At 37.0% G+C, this 19,653-nt stretch overlaps 1 protein-coding gene across 4 annotated transcripts in view; it reads left to right on the plus strand.

Annotated features, from left to right (window-relative positions):
• The window catches only part of LOC126354514 (5'-nucleotidase domain-containing protein 3), a 189,415-nt gene that overhangs the window by 142,545 nt on the left and 27,217 nt on the right, over positions 1 to 19,653 (plus strand). For all 4 annotated transcript variants that reach the window (XM_050004259.1, XM_050004242.1, XM_050004233.1 and 1 more), the window contains exon 8: positions 6,875 to 7,026. In XM_050004259.1, the coding sequence (XP_049860216.1) occupies positions 6,875 to 7,026 (152 nt within the window). The remainder of the gene's footprint in view (positions 1 to 6,874; positions 7,027 to 19,653) is intronic.

The raw sequence follows: 19,653 nt of genomic DNA on the forward strand, positions 1-19,653 counted from the left end.
CTGCCGCTCCGCTTTTCGTCAGTCAACGGTGTTTGCCCTTCAGCTTCCTTACAACGACGAACCAATCGTCTAACAGTGCTGACATCCACTGTCACAACACCATACACCTTCTTCAGTCTTTCATGAATGCGTATGGGCGTTTCACCTTCTGCATTCAAGAATTCAATCACACAACGCTGTCTCAAACGAACATCGATGTCGGCCATCTTACAAACTTCTGCTGTGCTGCCACCTGTTGACACAGAAAGTTACTACTGCAGTGGATTGCAGAAGAAGGTTTGAGGAATGGCGCCAAATTCAAATTTTTCACTTAACTTAATTTTTTAAGTAGAAAAAAAATGGGAGGCATTACTTTTTGACCGACCCTCGTATAATCTACCTGATATCTTTTAGTATCTCCAGGCTTCTTCCATGTATACAGCCTTCTTTTATGATTCTTGAACCAAGTGTTACCTATGATTAAGTTGTGCTCTGTGCAAAATTCTACCAGGCGGCTTCCTCTTTCATTTCTTTGCCCCAGTCCATATTCACCTACTACGTTTCCTTCTCTCCCTTTTCCTACTACCGAATTCCAGTCACCCATGAATATTAAATTTTCATCTCCCTTCACTATCTGAATAATTTCTTTTATTTGATCATACATTTCTTCAATTTCTTTGTCATCTTCAGAGCTAGTTGGCATATAAACTTGTACTACTGTAGTAGGTGTGGGCTTCGTATCTATCTTGGCCACAATAATGCGTTCATTATGCTGTTTGTAGTAGCTTACTCGCACTCTATTTTTTTATTCATTATTACACCTACTCCTGCATTATCCCTATTTGATTTTGTGTTTATAACCCTGTATTCACCTGACCAAAAGTCTTGTTTCTCCTGCCACCAAACTTCACTAATTCCCACTATATCTAACTTTAACCTATCCATTTCCCTTTTAAAATTTTCTAACCTACCTGCCCGATTAAGGGATATGACATTCCACGCTCCGATCCGTAGAACGCCAGTTTTCTTTCTCCTGATAACAACATCCTCTTGAGTAGTCCCCGCCCGGAGATCCAAATGGGGGACTATTTTACCTCCGGAATATTTTACCCAAGAGGACGCCATCATCATTTAATCATACAGTAAAGCTGCATACCCTTGGGAAAAATTACGGCCATAGTTTACCCTTGCTTTCAGCCATTCGCAGTACCAGCACAGCAAGGCCGTGTTGGTTATTGTTACAAGGCCAGATCAGTCAATCATCCAGACTGTTGCCCCTGCAACTACTGAAAAGGCTGCTGCCCCTCTTCAGGAACCACACGTTTGTCTGGCCTCTCAACAGATACCCATCCGTTGTGGTTGCACCTACTGTACAGCTATCTGTATCGCTGAGGCACGCAAGCCTCCCCACCAACGGCAAGGTCCATGGTTCATTTATACCATAGAATTGTAATGTCTCTAACATAATGTCATGGTTCACACAGTCAAATGCTTTGGATAAGTTACAGAATATTCCTACTGGTGACATTTTACTATTTAAAGACTCTATTATGTGGACAGTGAAATTGTATATTGCTGTCTCATTGGAACAGCATTTCTGAAATCCTAACTGTGATTTACTATGTATCCCACTACTGTTGAGATGGCTAACCACTCTTGAGTACATTACTTTCTCAAAGATTTTTGAAAATGCTGTAAGCATGGATGCTGGCTGGTAATTATTGATATCTGTGGTTTCCCCCGTTTTGTAGAGAGGCCTGACAATGTCATATTTTAACCTGTGTGGAAAAATACCCTAAGTCAGTGTTGCATTTCATATGTGACTCAAAACATCATCTACTCCAAAAGAACATTTATTTTTCAAAGATTTAACAATTTTCCTTATTTCACAAGAGGCTGCTAAATGAAACTTAATCTGAATAAAATTTTTCAAAACTGTCTCTTCCATGTACTGCCTGGCTTTTTCTTTTGAACTATTCTCACCAATTTTTTCTCCTACGCTTAAGAAGTGATTGTTAAATACATTGGTTACCTGTGTTTTGTTGGTTAAGATGGTCTCATTCTCTTTAACAATAATACTACTTACCCCAGTGGCTACTACCGAGTGATGTGGCACAGTGGTTAGCACTCTGGACTCACATTCGGGAGGATGACGGTTCAATCCTGCACCCGGCCATCCTGATTTGGGTTTTACGTGATTTCCCTAAATCGCTCCAGGCAAATGCCTGGATGGTTCCTTTGAAAGGGCATGGTTGACTTCCTTCCCCATCCTTCCCTAATCCAATGAGACTGATGACCTCGCTGTTTGGTCTCTTCTCCCAAAGAACCCAACCCAATCCAGTGGTTACTTTTCCTGTCTCCCTTCTAACAACATTCCATATTGATTTGATTTTATTGCTGGAGTTGTTAGTTTCTTCTCTAACATACATATTTCTTTATTTCCTTACAACTTTTCTCAGTATGTTACAATAATTTTTATAGTGTAAAACTACTTCTGGATCTGTACTAGTTCTTGCTGTCTCATACAGTTTTCTGTATGACAGAGATTTAGGAACCAGGTTTTAAATTGTAAGACATTTCCAGGGGCAGATGTGGACACTGACCACAATCTATTGGTTATGACCTGTAGATTAAAACTGAAGAAACCACAAAAAGGTGTGAATTTAAGGAGCTTGGACATGGATAAACTAAAAGAACCAGAGGTTGTACAGAGTTTCAGGGAGAGCATAAGGGAACAATTGACAGGAATGGGGGAAAGAAATACAGTAGAGGAAGAATGGGTAGCTTTGAGGGATGAAGTAGTGAAGGCAGCAGAGGATCAAGTAGGTAAAAAGTCGAGGACTAGTAGAAATCCTTGGGTAACAGAAGAAATATTGAATTTTATTGATGAAAGGAGAAAATATAGAAATGCAGTAAATGAAGCAGGCAAAAAGGAATACAGACGTCTCAAAAATGAGATCGATAGGAAGTGCAAAATGGCTAAGCGGGGATGGCTAGAGGACAAATGTAAGGATGTAGAGGATTATCTCACTAGGGGTAAGATAGATACTGCCTACAGGAAAATTAAAGAGACCTTTAAATAAGAGAACCACTTGTATAACATCAAGAGCTCATATGGAAACCCAGTTCTAAGCAAAGAAGGGAAAGCAGAAAGGTGGAAGGAGTATATAGAGGGTCTATACAAGGGCGATGTACTTGAGGACAATATAATGGAAATGGAAGAGGATGTAGATGAAGATGAAATGGGAGATACGATACTGCGTGTAGAATTTGAGAGACCACTGAAAGACCTGAGTCGAAACAAGGCCCCCGGAGTAGACAACATTCCATTAGAACTACTGACGGCCTTGGGAGAGCTAGTCCTGACAAAACTCTACGATCTGGTGAACAAAATGTATGAGGCAGGCGAAAAACCCTCAGACTTCAAGAAGAATATAATAATTCCAATCCCAAATAAAGCAGGTGTTGACAGATGTGAAAATTACCAAACTATCAGTTTAATAAGTCACAGCTGCAAAATACTAACGTGAATTCTTTACAGACAAATGGAAAGACTAGTAGAAGCCGACCTTGGGGAAGATCAGTTTGGATTCTGTAGAAATGTTGGAACACGTGAGGCAATACTGACCCTACGACTTATCTAAAAGCTAGATTAAGGAAGGGCAAACCTACGTTTCTAGCATTTGTAGACTTAGAGAAAGCTTTTGACAATGTTGACTGGAATACTCTCTTTCAAATTCTGAAGGTGGCAGGGGTAAAATACAGGGAGCGAAAGGCTATTTACAATTTGTACAGAAACCTGATTGCAGTTATAACAGTTGAGGGGCATGAAAGGGAAGCAGTGTTTGGGAAGGGAGTGAGACAGGGTTGTAGTCTCTCCCCGATGTTATTCAATCTGTATATTGAGCAAGCAGTAAAGGAAACAAAAGAAAAATTCAGAGTAGGTATTAAAATCCATGGAGAAGAAATAAAAACTTTGAAGTTCGCCGATGACATCGTAATTCTGTCAGAGACAGCAAAGGACTTGGAAGAGCAGTTGAACGGAATGGATAGTGTCTTGAAAGGTGGATATAAGATGAACATCAACAAAAGCAAAACGAGGATAATGGAATGTAGTCGAATTAAGTCGGGTGATGCTGAGGGAATTAGATTATTAAATGAGACACTTAAAGTAGTAAAGGAGTTTTGCTATTTTGGGAGCAAAATAACTGATGATGGTCGAAGTAGGGAGGATATAAAATGTAGACTGGCAATGGCAAGGAAAGCTTTTGTGAAGAAGAGAAATTTGTTGACATCGAATATAGATTTAAGTGTCAGGAAGTCATTTCTGAAAGTATTTGTATGGAGTGTAGTCATGTATGGAAGTGAAACATGGACGATAAATAGTTTGAACAAGAAGAGAATAGAAGCTTTCAAAATGTGGTGCTACAGATGAATGCTGAAGATTAGAAGGGTAGGTCACATAACTAATGAGGAAGTACTGAATAGGATTGGGGAGAAGAGAAGTTTGTGGCACAACTTGACCAGAAGAAGGGATCAGTTGGTAGGACATGTTCTGAGGCATCAAGGGATCACAAATTTAGTATTGGAGGGCAGTGTAGAGGGTAAAAATTGTAGAGGGAGACCAAGAGATGAGTACACTAAGCAGATTCAGAAGGATGTGGGTTGCAGTGGGTACTGGGAGATGAAGAAGCTTACACAGGATAGAGTAGCATGGAGAGATGCATCAAACCAGTCTCAGGACTGAAGACCACAACAACAACAAATGGAACAGCATATGAGTGGTTTAAGTCATATCTACAGAACAGGAACAAAAAGTCTCTTTATATGCTTCAAGTGATTCAAAGGAGTTTGCCACTTCATCTAACTGGGGCAAAATTACATTAGGTGTATCACAAGGTTCAATCATGGGTTCCCTCCTGTTCTTGATATATGTGAATGACCTCCCTTCTTATGTGAAACAAGATGCTGAATTGACACTGTTTGCTGATGATACAAGCATAGAAAGTCTGATAGAAAATGATACAAATAAGGTCTTTGGAAAAGTTATTAATTGGTTTTCGGCAAATGGGCTTGCTCTGAACTTTGAAAAAAAAAACACAGTACATTCAATTTTCTGCAGCAAAAAGTATAATTCCTTCAATAAACATAACACATCAAAAGAAGTCAGTAGCCAGGGGAGAACATACTAAGTTTTTGGGTGTACATATAGATGAGAATCTTAATTGGAAATTTCATATTTTGGATCTCCTAAAGCGGCTGGGTTCAGCAATCAGAATAATTGCAAATTTGAGGATGTAGAAATTAGTAAGCTAACATACTTTGCATACTTCCAGTCTCTGATGTCATACGGAATAATATTCTGGGGCAACTCAATACTTAGGCAAAAGGTATTCACTGCTCAAAAGAAAGTAGTTAGAATAATGTGTTGCTTTCATAGTTACACATCTTGTAGGCATCTGTTTAAAAGTTTAGGAATTCTTACAACTGCTTCACAGTACATTACTCAGTAATGAAATTTTTTCTCAACAACATGGACCAGTTTAAAATCAACAGCGACATTCATGATTACAATACCAGAAAAAAGAAAGACCTACACTATCCTTTACTTAACCTATCTTTGGCACAGAAAGGGGTAAAATATGCTGCTATAAAACGTTTTGATAAATTACCAGATGAAATAAAATGTCTGATAGACAGCAGTAATAGTTTCAAAAACAAACTGAAATCATACCTCCTTGACAACTCCTTCTATACTGTAGATGAATTCTTGAATATGAGTAAATAAATATGGAGATATAATATATGCATTTTGTGCCATTTAAGGGAATGGGATAGATAATAGAAATATTTAGGTATAACACTATAATGTAAACAAAAAGAAAAAAAGGAAAGAAAGCAAAACTTGTTTACTGTATGCATTTCTTGTGCGTTTGACACGTTCCACATCATAACGGTTATTCATGCTATCGATCAATGGAACACATAACTAACCAACTAACTCAAGGAATTCGCCATCGTGAATTAATTTCAAAGTATTGTATTTCATGTTGTTATTTTGTACCACACCACTGATAAAAGATTGCAGAGTGGACATGTAGCTACTAGACTAATGCCTCATAATGGCCACTTTGTTTACTGTCTTCCTGTGGGTTCTTTATTCTTGTTATCTCTAATTTGTGACCCAAATGGCACTGCTTTTACTTGAAACTACATATTGAGAGGCCTCTTCAGTTTGCTATGAACCACTCCAATTATATGTTAACAGTAATAGTTATTTTCTTCCTTTTTATTTTTTAGTTTTTTGATTTACTTACTGATGATTGTTGTATGCCAAAACACATTCCGTAAATGGTGTGAAATAGTTAAGGTGCATTGTAAGCTGACATAGTCTCAGAATTATATCTGCAATGCATTTCCCTCACTGACAAAGAGGATTACATTCAAGCAGAAGACGTATCAAACTGAGCATCTTGTTAGTTTATCTAGATGTTGTCTTCATTTTAACTTATTATCTGGCTGATACCAAGGAGTTTTACTCACAGTATTTCATTGATTGCATGAGCTACCATGTCTATTGATATGTTTGATGCATTAACTTATATTACAGTTTTGCAACAGTTCTTTATAAAGCTTCTGAAAGCTCGTTTATGTGGACCAAAATCAGGAATTCCTGTAAGAAACTCTGTGACTCTCCATATTTCATATTTGCCCTTACTGAGTTCATAATCAGTTGCTGACTTTGCATACTTCTATCTCCAACTGTCATAGAGTAATATTTCAGAGCAATTCTGTGTTCAGACGCAAAGCATTCCTTGCAAAAAAGCATATTTTATATAAGAACTGCACATCCTTGGTGGTTTTCAGTTTTCTCACTGTTCTCTTGTATTTCCAGCATGAAATTGAAACTCTTAATAACCCTGAGTTCAAGCAGCAATGTAATTGGCTGCAAATGTTGACACAACTGATAGAAGATCATCAAGATAGAGATGAACCTGAATCCTTACAGGAACTCAAAAAATGGATGGCTGAAAGAGATGAGCTCAGGCAAGTTGTAGCATAGTTTATTAACTGATGCTTCATCAGCTGTTGTAGAAAAGATCATTTTCTTTTGATAGTGACAACACATGCACAATCACATTAAAAAAGGTAAAGCAAAACATCAAATTACTATTAGGAATAACATAAATGTCATACATGTATAACATGCTTGGATAGTTCAGTAATACTTTGTTGGACATTTGCATTAAATGTAGAAGGAAAGTATAGCAGCTACTGAATCGGAATTGTTGACCGACGTATTTCTAGAAGCTGTTCAGTCATCTGAATTTGAACATTTCCTTAACTCTTGCATACTGGCATCTTCTGTGCTACATACAAATGCTGTATCTTGTTATTGTTTAGTGCAGATGATTTTGTTTTGTAAACTGCAGTGTTTCATTTGAATAGTTGATGATAAAATTGGGAGGAGAAGACAAAGAATGCCATTATCTAAAATATTGCCTTTTTGTGAAAAGCCTCAGTGGAACCACCATGTTTAACATTCTTTTGTGATGGACAGTTCACCATAAACAGAATCTTATGCCGTCAGCCAAAAACCCATTATGTGTAGGTGTGGAATTAGACTTGTGAAATTGCCTTACACACCTCATCACCATTGCCTACTGACCATTTTCCAATTACGAAAATTGTAATGCAATGAACAGCCACACAAAGGTCATTTATAGATGTCTCACATAGCAAAGCCACAAAAACTTTAACAGTTGTACTTCAAAAATTGGTCTTGTTTTTGAATCTTTGACCCTCAGGTTCCAGTATTATGACTGCATCAAATTCATAAACACAATTATTGCATCATTCGAGATATCCTGATAGAACTAGGGAGAAAGTCTTGTCCTGGGCAGTTTGAAGTTCAACATATCACTATTACTAAAGGAAGTGAAAAGAAGTACATTCCATTATGGCAACAGATGCCAAACAACATGTGAAAGATACAAGATCCATTTCTTAAATTTTGGGGCCCCAGAAGCCACCAGTGTTTGATGCTAATTTACACTTCAATATTGGTATATGTGGTATTGTACCTCAGTAACATCTTCTTGGAATTCCCAGTGCCTTCATGACTTCAGAGATGGATTGCTTCACACTTTTATGACTCTCAATCTTCTTGTGTCTAGAATGGTTTCCTTTTTCAGGATGTAGCAGACTTTATTGTATTGTTTATATTTAATTTTGCAGCAATACGCTATTCTTGATGCCACAATCATCAGGGTAACTTAAGGGAGGGAAATCATGTGTGTCATGTCAGTGAATCACATAAACTTTGTTTTGCATGGTATCATATTTTAATAGTTTGTGTATCATATCCTCTGAGGTGGAATTTGTGGACCAGCCAAGCATTTTCCTAAAAAGGCATGAAAATCTGCCTGAAAACCACACTCAGGCTGGCTGGTGTACCAGACCATGGTTGTTAAATTACTGCACAGATTCAATTTGTCTCTGACTCACATCCCTGTTGGAGTAAAGCTTGGAGTTGGTCGCTGTTGTCTAGTTTATCACTTAATACCAAGTTGATCTAGCAACTTCTGGTATTATTTTCAGCACAAAATTTTCCCACAAGATTTTCCAGGTTTGCTGCGGTAGTTGCTGCTTTCATTTATTAGGAATTGGTTTTCCTTTGAGAGCTATGGCCATGTTACAAACTTTTCCTTTTCTCAGGACACCTGTTGGTATCTAGCATTCAGTGACATAACAATTTTGGACAAAGTTTCATGAACATGGGATATTGACAATATTGTGAGAAAGTACAGCAATTGGCAAGTGTGATCCCTTTTCTATCACAAAATTAGTTCTGTTGACGAGCAGTGCTACACATTTTGTGTGCCAGTCTGTTAGTCCCAGTCCACCCCCTCCATATAAACCAGTATATCACTTGCTGTATAGCTCTCTCTACCTTTTTGGGTGTTGGGAGGACCTGAGTCCATAATCAGTTGCTGACTTTGCATACTTCTATCTCCAACTGCCGTACTGAGTAATGTTTTAGAGCAATTCTGTGTTTAGATGCAAAGCATTCCTTGCAAGAAAGCATATTTTATATGAGAACTGCACATCCTTGGTGCTTTTCAGTTTCTCTCTCACTGTTCTCTTGTATTTTGTGAGTATTTGCAGATTGCTCCGCTTCATTTTTTCTGTCATTGTTAAATTTCTACCTGCATGGATTTTTACTGTCACTCTTATTTTATGTAGTGTTGTTCACCAATTGAGAGCCTCCATTCTTTGTGGGTATTTTCCATAATGACACCTAACATTTGGTGTTAATTTTTGGCATTAAATCAATTCTGCTGTATATTCCATTTATTATTTGCAGTTTGCAACATCACATTCTTTTTAGGGTTAACAATAGCACCAGTAGCTTTTTTGTACCATCAGAGGATATTATGTAAGATGTCAACATCTCGTGAACTTTTATTGAAAACACCCAAGTCATCACCATAAGCTCTGGATGTGAGCCTTTTATTTCCTATTGAAAGTCCTTGGCACTCACAACATATGATGTGAATGAGAGGATCTCAAGCTATTGTGTAGGACACTGTAGTAACAGACAACCTTGTCTGACCTATCTGTTGATGGGAATTTTCTCATTTGATCTACCATTAACAATGACTTGTGACACAGCATTGCCCAAAAATTCTATTGCAGTCATGAAATTGGTGTCTTCTACTTGATAGGTCGTTGTGCTAACCACTACACCACCATAGCATTGTGGCTACCATAGAAGCGTGACCTCTGTATTTTTATGTTTATTTTGAAACAATTACATAACAGTCATTTCAGAATATTCTGTTTTCCATGTTTCATGTAAACTTTTATTCAAATGAAGTCACACTGTCTCACTTATACATCATTTTTGAAATAATTCCTGCTGCAGCCAAACAAATACTGCCGACTATAAATTGCAAGCTAATTATATTATTTTGTAGTTTAGAGTAAATTAAGCTTTTTGTACAGATTATTAACACTGTTTGTATGTTCCAGTTTCTGATACTGCTACATTGTTATAGACTAACTCAGTAGCATTGTCTTACAACAAAATTTGTTCAATCCATTTCTTTGCAAATATACATTTTCTTAACACTAATGAAAATACATTGTAACAGACAGTACCTTTTCTCTTATTGAAAGCTACCTTAAAGTTGTTGTTAGCTGAGCTAATTATGAAAAATTTGGTGTGTACATGTAATGTTAAATGGCTCTTTTTCCCCTCTTTTGTACAATTTCTATGGATATTTCTTTCATTTGGTAAGTTATTTCTTTTTAAATGCATGGAAAATTATTTAAAAAAATGTTTGGACACAAAATTTAGCTTCACTGTAGAAGTGATGTATCCTCTTTCTTTTTTAAAAAAAAAAAAAACCGGCAGTTGACTTGTAGAAAAGGTTCTTGTATCTTTAAGAGTTCTGCAACAGCTGGTGCATGCATATTTGTATTGGTTTTGCTGGATATATAGAGACATTACGTAAAATTCTGAATTATTATATGCTGTGATAAGTGGAGAAACTATCCAGCTCTGTTGCACAAGATAACTGTTGTAACTAACTGTGGCATAGAGTTTCACAATTTTCCTTTTTTTTTGTAAAATATTTCTGTTGATGTGCACCTACTACGCATGCATCATGATTTCGAGAAAATGTAAGAAGAAAAAATAAATCAGTTAAATGTTATGTTTGCACATCTGTATTTGGTGAAGTAGAAAATGTGACATTATGTTGAAAATAGCAAACTTGGAAAACAATATGGTTAGTCAGTGGGATGTATGTGTACCATCTATGACGCTTGTTTTGTAAAAATCATAAAAATTTGATGAATAACAGCTGTATTTATGAGTGATGAGATTTTATGAGCAATCATTTTGTCAGAAGATGACAGGATGTGACACACAATAACAACAGGACTTATAAAAGCTTATTTGCCGGGGAATGCCTACATTTAGATATTGTAAACTTTTGTTTTCAGAAGGTAATCTGCTTTTACAGTAAGTACCTAGTATTGGCATTATAAATACCATTAAAGTCTTAGCTCACATCTTCATTTGAAGGCTTTTACATCCGTAAAAAAGATACTTTAAATTTATGAAGTGAAGTGTATTGTAACATGATATGTTAAATGGTAATATACTCTTCATCTTAGTTCAAGAAATATGGTGAAAGTATTTCTTTGCTGCTACATTCTAGCAGATCTGTTGTTACCAGTAGCATTTGCTGAAAATATTGGACATCAAAATCAAGAATGCAGAGCATGTCAAAAATTTATAACAGTTTGTTTTTAAACCTATTTCCTTTAGATCATTCTTCATTTTCTCATTGTAATGCCCATGAGCATCTGCATATACTTACACACATTTATGTTTATGGAAACTGCATTATTTGTAATTTTAAACAAATAAGAACATCTTCATTGAATGTAGCCTCACTGAATTTTGTTGAACATTCAAACTCATTCTCAGTGCAAAAAATCCCAACCCAGTGCATGGGAAACACAACACCTTGACCTGGTTTTGTTTTAGAACAGTGATCTTTTCATTATTTGAAAACACTGGCAAAAACTGGCATAATAAACTTGCTTGTACCATCCAATATTTATTTTGCAGTGGTGTAATTGGCACACCATGTCATCTATGAAAAGGAACAAGCATTTGGACATCGTCTTTATGGTATTGTAACCTCTCCCTTCATTTTCACAGGCTCATAATATTCAAAGCACATCACTGGGAAGTCTGTTTTGTTAACAGTACTTCTCAGCACTTGTGGCAGTTTTACAAACAGTCTCAAGTCAAAATGAGTAAGGTCTGTGTCAGAAACAAGTGAGTTGAGACTAGGTATTGGACACTGTCTTCAATTTGTTTCTGATGGTGAGTGTATATGACATCACGATACGTAACTGGAATTAAATAAATTAAAGGTGCAATCTTGATGGAAATTGGAATACAGAATCCAAACATGTTCACAGAATTGTGGAATTTGTTTCCTTTATTGACAGAATTCTAAATATCGTGAAGTGCACATTGGTTGAGCTTTTGCAATATGATCTAGTACCATTTTTCACTCTTGCTTCAGTTTCATTCTGCAAGCAAAATCAGTGTCCAATGAAAAATCTCTTTTATAAGAAACAGTCAGTCATTAACTACTGTTTGTACCACTACCACTGAGGCACAGAAACACTCCTTTCCTTACAAAGATGATCACTATAGTGAATTTCTGTCACTATTTTCCTTGCATCACCTGTGTTCTCTGTCGTCGTTACAAAGTACTGCCAGCCAGAGCAAGGCTTACTATTTGTTCACAGTATCTTTAGTTCTGGGCTCTCTAATTCAGAATCGCCAGAAGTCATTGGACAAATAGTGTACATGCTTTGGGATTGCCAACTTGTGTACAAAAAGACAGTGCAGTAGTTATTTTTATTACTGAATATGACTGTCATTTCACTGTACTGTGTTAGATTATTCTTAGGTTTCCTTGATACAAAAATATTTAACCACTTGCTTCACCACTGTAGAACAAATGTAAATCAATAGCCATCATTTTGCAGGTAGGTTCCCAGCATCGCAGGGGTTTGGTGGCACTTATTACCTCACTCCTCACCTTCTTAGTCTGTATGCTAGGTACAGGCTTCTCTGTCCACATTCCTGTGCAGCTACAGTATCTTGCATGAGGAAAGCTAAAACCTTCTACTGTCCACACCCCTATATAACAGGGCTAAACAAAATGTGAAGAAACAGTTAGTTAAAATATTTGACCTCTTCTAAATTTGATAGCATTTTGTAATCGTGCTCAATTAGGAAAGATATCTTGAATACATTCATTGACCTTAAACCTTTTTAAAATTATGCAGATCATTTTACTGTTGTACTGTCTCACTGATTTCATCAGAAGTAGAATTGTAGACAACAGCACTACCATACATATTTGATTCTGCTGACTAGTGTTAATGTTTTACCTTGGATTCAAGCAGACTTCACCTAACAGCGTATTCTGCAGTTGTGGCCTTATGAGTAACAGGAAATTAGTGTATATTTGGTGAGTGGTAAATTCACACTGTGAAATAACATGTACATTTGTACTGTAGGGTTCATATTTTAGTCAGAACAGTAGATTGAAATGTCTTGAATGGATGAAGATAAAATCTCCACACATTGCTGCCTTCTGATTATTGGTGTCCTTACAATTACAGGATGCAAATAAGCAGCACCTTTGTCATTCGACTCATTCTTTTTGATTCACATTTTAAAAAACAGAAACATTCCACATGGGGAAAATATATATAAAAAACAAAAATGCTGTGACTTACCAAACGAGAAAGTGCTGGTAGATAGACACAATAAAAAACACACACACACAAATTTCAAGCTTTTGCAACCCAAGGTTGCTTCATCAGGTAAGAGGGAAGGAAAGGGAAAGACGAAAGGATGTGGGTTTTAAGGGAGAGGGTAAGGAGTCATTCCAGTCCCAAGACTTACCTTAGGGGGAAGAAAGGACAGGTATACACTCGCGCACACACACACACACACACACACACACACACACACACACACATATCCATCCGCACATATACAGACACAGGCAGACATATGTAAAGGTAAAGAGGTTGGGCAGAAATGTCAGTTGAGGTGGAAGTGGAAGTACAGAGGCAAGATTTTGTTGAATGAGAAGTGATGTACGAGGGGCGGCAACTTCCAATTACCCACCAGGCCTCAACCTCCGCTTATTTCAAGTTGCTGCCCCTCGTACATCACTTGTCATTCAACAACATCTTTGCCTCTGTACTTCTGCTTCGACTGACATCTCTGCCCAACCTCTTTGCCTTTACATATGTCTGCCTTTGTCTGTGTATGTGCGGATGGATATGTGGGTGTGTGCAAGTGTATATCTGTTCTTTTTTTCCCCCTAAGGTAAGTCTTGGGATTGGAATGACTCCTTACCCTCTCCCTTAAAACCCACATCCTTTCGTCTTTCCCTCTCCTTCTCTCTTTACTGATGAAGCAACCGTGCGTCACGAAAGCTTGAATTTTGTGTGTGTGTTTGTGTTTGTTAGTGTCTCTATCAACATACCAATGTTTTCGTTTAGTAGTTACATCATCTGTATATATATATTAGGAGAGGTATTGTAAATAATTGTTTTAATAAGAGGATGGATCAAAAAGTTATGCCCCATGTCATGAAAAACTTAATAGTTCACATACAATAGTGCAATTAGTACATACCATAGCCTGAACTGTCCACTGCACAGCACTATGATTGAACATAGTCACCATGCATTTGTACACATTTATATCATTTAAATCAGGTATCAAAACCAGTTTGGCAGAAATTCAGGGTTTTGCTTCTTGACCCATGATTTTAAAGGTGTTTTAATCTTGACCAAAGCATTGAGCCTGTAACCACAGAGGTTGTCTTTCATAGGTCCAAACAGATAGAAGTTAGTTGGGCCAAATCAGGGCTGCAGGGTGCATGAGGCACCACTGACCAGCCCATTTTTGCAATCACTCGGGTTGTGAAAAAGGATGTGTGCTTGTGTGTGTGTGTGTGTGTGTGTGTGTGTGTGTGTGTGTGTGTGTGTGTGTGTGTATGTGTGTGTGTGTGTGTGTGGAGAGGGGGAGGGCTGCATTATCAAGATGGAGCTTGCTGGCATGAAAGTTGTTTGGCAATCTCTTCTTTCATATTGCCCTTTTAAGATTCTTAAGTGTGGTTACAAAGATTTTGCTGTTGATTGTGAATGCTAATTGTCTTCTTGAATGACTTCATCAGCATGTCCTCAATTGGCACCTGTGGCATATGTTATCAGCTGGCTGCTGTGCAGTTAATCTGCAATGTCTTTTTCCCGTTACGAAACTTCTTCACCCAGTGCTGTACATTGCTGATGTCCATTAAAACCTCCCTGTAGACTTTCTTTATGGAAGACTCTAAAACAGCTTTAAAATTAACTGCTTTTGATACCTGGGTTCAGTGAAGGTACAAATGTAAACAAATGCATGGTAACTATGTTGAATGGTACTGTTGTGCAGAGGACAGCTCAGATGTATAGTAATTCCACTGCTCTGTGTTCATTATTACATTTCTTATGGAAAAGGAGGCATTACTTCTTGATCTACTTTATACCTATATGTTTACATGCTCACCATATTTCAATAACTTCCAGATTCCTACTCCTCAGAAAGAGCTAATGCTTCCATAACAGCAATGTTTGGTGTTTACTTTCCACACATGTACTTATTTTCTTGTTCAGTTAATTATTCTGCAATGGTTCTCTCCATCTTGAAGTGATCTTCTCACTCATTTCAGAGGGCTCCACCTTCCATCAGATTTTTTGTGTGAAATGACTACCATTATGTAATAGCAGGTGCTCATAGGTTAACAAACAGAGTTTAGTATCCCAATTACAAAACATTTTAATTTCACATTGGCAATAATTTCTAACAGGTGAACAAACTTTCATTATGGTTTCTAGTCGAATTTAGTTCTGCGTTATATATAGATCTCCCAAGTCCCATAATGACAGAACTTTGCCATAGATGAAGCTCCATGGCCCACTGCATTGCTTTGCAAACTTTGAGTCCCTGCCTGCTTTGACATCACAAGCATCTGCCTGGTGCCCCTGGAATATCTCCAACATAAATCACCACACCAATCCATACAGAACCTAATTTCCTCTCACTTGTACTATTAGAACTTCAAACTAGTCTTTTGCAATTCAGTTCTCAGCCTTGTATATATTTTTACGAACACCAACTCTCACAATCTTGCAATTTCATATCAGCGATAAGAGTGCATATCACCAACTGCCATGGACCACTGCATTTGTACTCTTACATCTGCTGCCCCTCAAGGATGCATGATTGTATCTGCTTGCCTACATGATGATGATAACAGAGGATATCACTTCATAGCATTCTCTCTGTTCTAGTACACATCCATGTACTGTCATACCTATGTCACACATCTGATGGGTCCCTTATGTTAACCACATCTGTCACCATTATTATTCTTATCAAAAATGTTATGTCCACCAAGTTTGAACTGTGCCAAACATCAGGTAGAAACGATGAGATATCATTTCTGATGGGCTGATTTGGATTACACCTCTTTATCTACTAAAGATTCCTTCACGTGTTGTATTTAACAGCAGTGCCACGTATCTTTAATCTAAATTGCTTGAATAGACAATGCAATCTTAAGTAATACATCCTGTCCATGCAAAAGATGGGGGAAAAAAAGAAGAAGAAAAAGAAATGTAGACATTTCAAATCTTAAAAGAACATCGTACTGAACACTTAATAACTATTTTTAATAGTAACTGTAATGTAAATACTTAATTATTCTTTAACAAGTTCCTCACAGGTTGATATTAACTATCACTTTCATAGTTGCCTTTCCATTCAACACATATTCTGTTCATCAATTGATTGCTATTTAATTTTTGTAATTCATCTCTTCACTGCTTTACATACAGACTAGTGTTGAGTGCTCCCTTGCCTTTGATATCATACTAACCTGAAAAATGGTTGTGAGGTTTCATTGAATCCCACTTTGCCTTAAATTTGAACATAATACAGTGAAGAATTTATTCCTGACTGACTACAAAGGATTAAAATCTTGCCTGTTAAACATCACTTTTTCTTTCCTTGTAATTAGGCCGTTAGCACGGTTGCTTTCAGATGAGGTATACATGTTACTGCTTATGGTATTTTGTAGAGACATTGAAACTTGGATGTTAGTCCTTCAGTCTATGAACTTCGACTATGCTTCTTTACTAATGTCATGTCCCCTAATTTGTACACTATTGGGGCACTCTCTTCCCATATTTTTTTTTCTCTTGTTACCTGTTTTAATTACTGTCTCTTTAATATTTGATTGTGATACTGCTTCAGGCCAGTTGATATATTTAAAAAAAAAGGTTCACCTACACTTTGCTTGCCTAAAATCTCTTTGGGTGCTACCACGGTAAACAAATGGATGAGTTAGTTCATAATTCCTTCAAAATCACTTACCACCTTCATCCAATTGAAATGTTTACCAGCACAGTATGTTCAGCATAAGCTTCCTAATTCCTGCATCACGCATTTGGTGGGGTTAGCTTGTGTGTGGTACTGCGGTATGAGGACATGATTGATTTTTTCCCATGTTAGGAAGTCGTGCCATAAATTGTGTACCACTATCCGGCAATAAATGTTTTCATCTCCCTACTTGTTTTATATAATGATCTCTCATCTTTTGTATGACATTATGAGTCATAACTTTTCTGAAGGGCTACAATTGAATTAATTTTGACCAGCATTCCAAAATGACAAAAATTTACGCCATACCACCCTATTGCAGAGGCAGTGGACCATAGGAGTCCACTAAATCTCATAACTCATTGGGTATTATGGGATGAAGCAAGTTGTGCAGTTTTGTCACCTTCTGACGTGTCTCACACTGTTGCAATTTTTTTTTTTATCCCTTTGGCACTTATTTTCAAAGTAATAATACTCTCTATTGTGATGGTTATTTCTTAGTGCCAAAGTGACCATACCCAAGATCTATGTACCATGTTATGAATTCTATATGGTTGTAGGGAATACAGAGCAACCAGTCACTTGACATGTGAATTTTATGATACAGTATCCCTCTGTAAAGCTTCAGTGTGGTATTTTAACTCATCACACACACTTTCTATCCGTTCTTTAAGTAGTGTTTGACCTCTGCATTGCAAAAATTTATAAGACCCCTATCTAAACTGTTTGTTTCTAAAAAATATATTGCAAAAGTGCCATGTTCTCTGATGTCTTATTGTGGCCATAAATCTATTGGAAGACGGAAAATGCACCCAGTACTATATCGTCATTGCCTTTGACATAACTTATGAATTCCTGCAAGAAGAATATGCACCTAGTGAGACTACTGTGTAGCAACTATTTTTTGAGAGTAGTATTAATGATGTGTGATCCCTGTGGATGATGGTCTCACATCCTACTAATAGGTGTTAACACTTTTTAGAAGTCCATACTACTGCTTATTCCGATGCCTCTTCTTTAGTCTTTTTCTTCTTATTATTTATCCCGGCTTCTTGAGATCTCTTGTGAAGAGACACAATATAAGAAGTTCCATAGTGGTGTAGGACAATCAATGAAGTTACACAACAGTTTTTAAACTGCCACTATATTGGCCTTTATGGAAAGAAAAACACTCTTATGTGGCCAGCAAAGTTTAAGCTGCTTTACAGTGTTGCTAGGCAACGTAACCAACTAGGTGATACGTGCCTCAATTATTTTCCAACTTTGTGCATTAAGTCCAACCCATTTGTAACTATTGTATGCAATTTAATGGACAGCTCAATCATGCACTGGCATGTAATGTATTTCAAATTGAGCATGCAGGTTTCAGTTTTCCCTAATGGGCTACATGAGACTCTTTTGTAATAACATGATATGGGAATACAGAAGTGTCCAAGTCCACCCGTCTGCTTTGACCCATGACATCATCGGGTGAATGGATACGTCCGATTTCACCCATCTGCTTTGTCCTGTGACGTAAAGGTGTTGTGGCATGTGATGTCATAATGGCATGGTGTTTGTTTTGGTTGTGTTTGTAGATGTCTTGTTTCATGGTGCCCTCTGGTAAGGTGTGTGTATAATGGTGATTGTAATGTGTTGTATTGGGTTTATTTGAGACTTGGTGTTGGATGTGTGAAATTGTTGGCAGCAGTGTTTGTAATTCCAAACATAAGGTTTGGAAGTTTTTGCAGTGGGTTATCAATTTTTTTGTTTATGTGTTTGGCGTTTTTGTTAGGTGTTGTTGGCTTGTTGTTTGCAGTGTGGTAAGATGTTTAATGCGTGTGTGTGTGTGTGTGTGTGTGTGTGTGTGTGTGTGTGTGTGTGTGTGCTGGTAGTAAGTAATTGTTTTTTCTCCCCCCTCGAGTTGTGATGTTTTATGTATTTAGGGAGTATTAAATCTGTTTTAATTTATGTAGGGACGTTTGATTTGTGGATTTTTGAGGTTGTGGCTTTGGTTTTATTTTTTGTAGTTGTAGGTGTTGGTTTTTTAGTATCAAAAGTTGTGGTTGACATATATAGGTCACCGGAAATGACTGATTCCCATTTTTGTAGGTGTTGGTGTTTTGGTATCGTCACCTGTGGTTGACCTATATAGTTCAAGGGAAGTGTCCGATTCCTGCAGATTTTGTTGGTGTAGTGCAATGTTGTAATTTTTTTTCTTTTTGTTCATTTTGTGTTTTGGGATCATGGTGTTTTTTTTTTACCATTATATTTATCTTGTCCCCATTTTGTGATGTGTCTATCCCATTTAAAGTTTAAATGAAACTGGATTTACTCTCCATTGGGGTTAAGATCACAAAATAAAACTCACCATATAGGGCTGCGAACTGTACACACACACTTTAAGCACTTTAAGTGATAACTCATCTCAGAGTAAAAGCTCCACATAAATTCACTTTTTTTATGCATACAAAATTCAAAACACCTTTATATTAAACAAATAAATTATGACATGTAATTACTAATTAAACATTTCCAGTTCTGAATAAACTTCAAGAACTCGTATTTCATAATCAATAAAATTTTATTGCCTGAGAGAAATAATTAGTTTGCTAAAACAGATTCAGATTACGGTCAACTCATGTCTG

The sequence above is a fragment of the Schistocerca gregaria genome, chromosome 1 (assembly GCF_023897955.1).
Source record: "Schistocerca gregaria isolate iqSchGreg1 chromosome 1, iqSchGreg1.2, whole genome shotgun sequence".
NCBI lineage: Eukaryota > Metazoa > Arthropoda > Insecta > Orthoptera > Acrididae > Schistocerca > Schistocerca gregaria.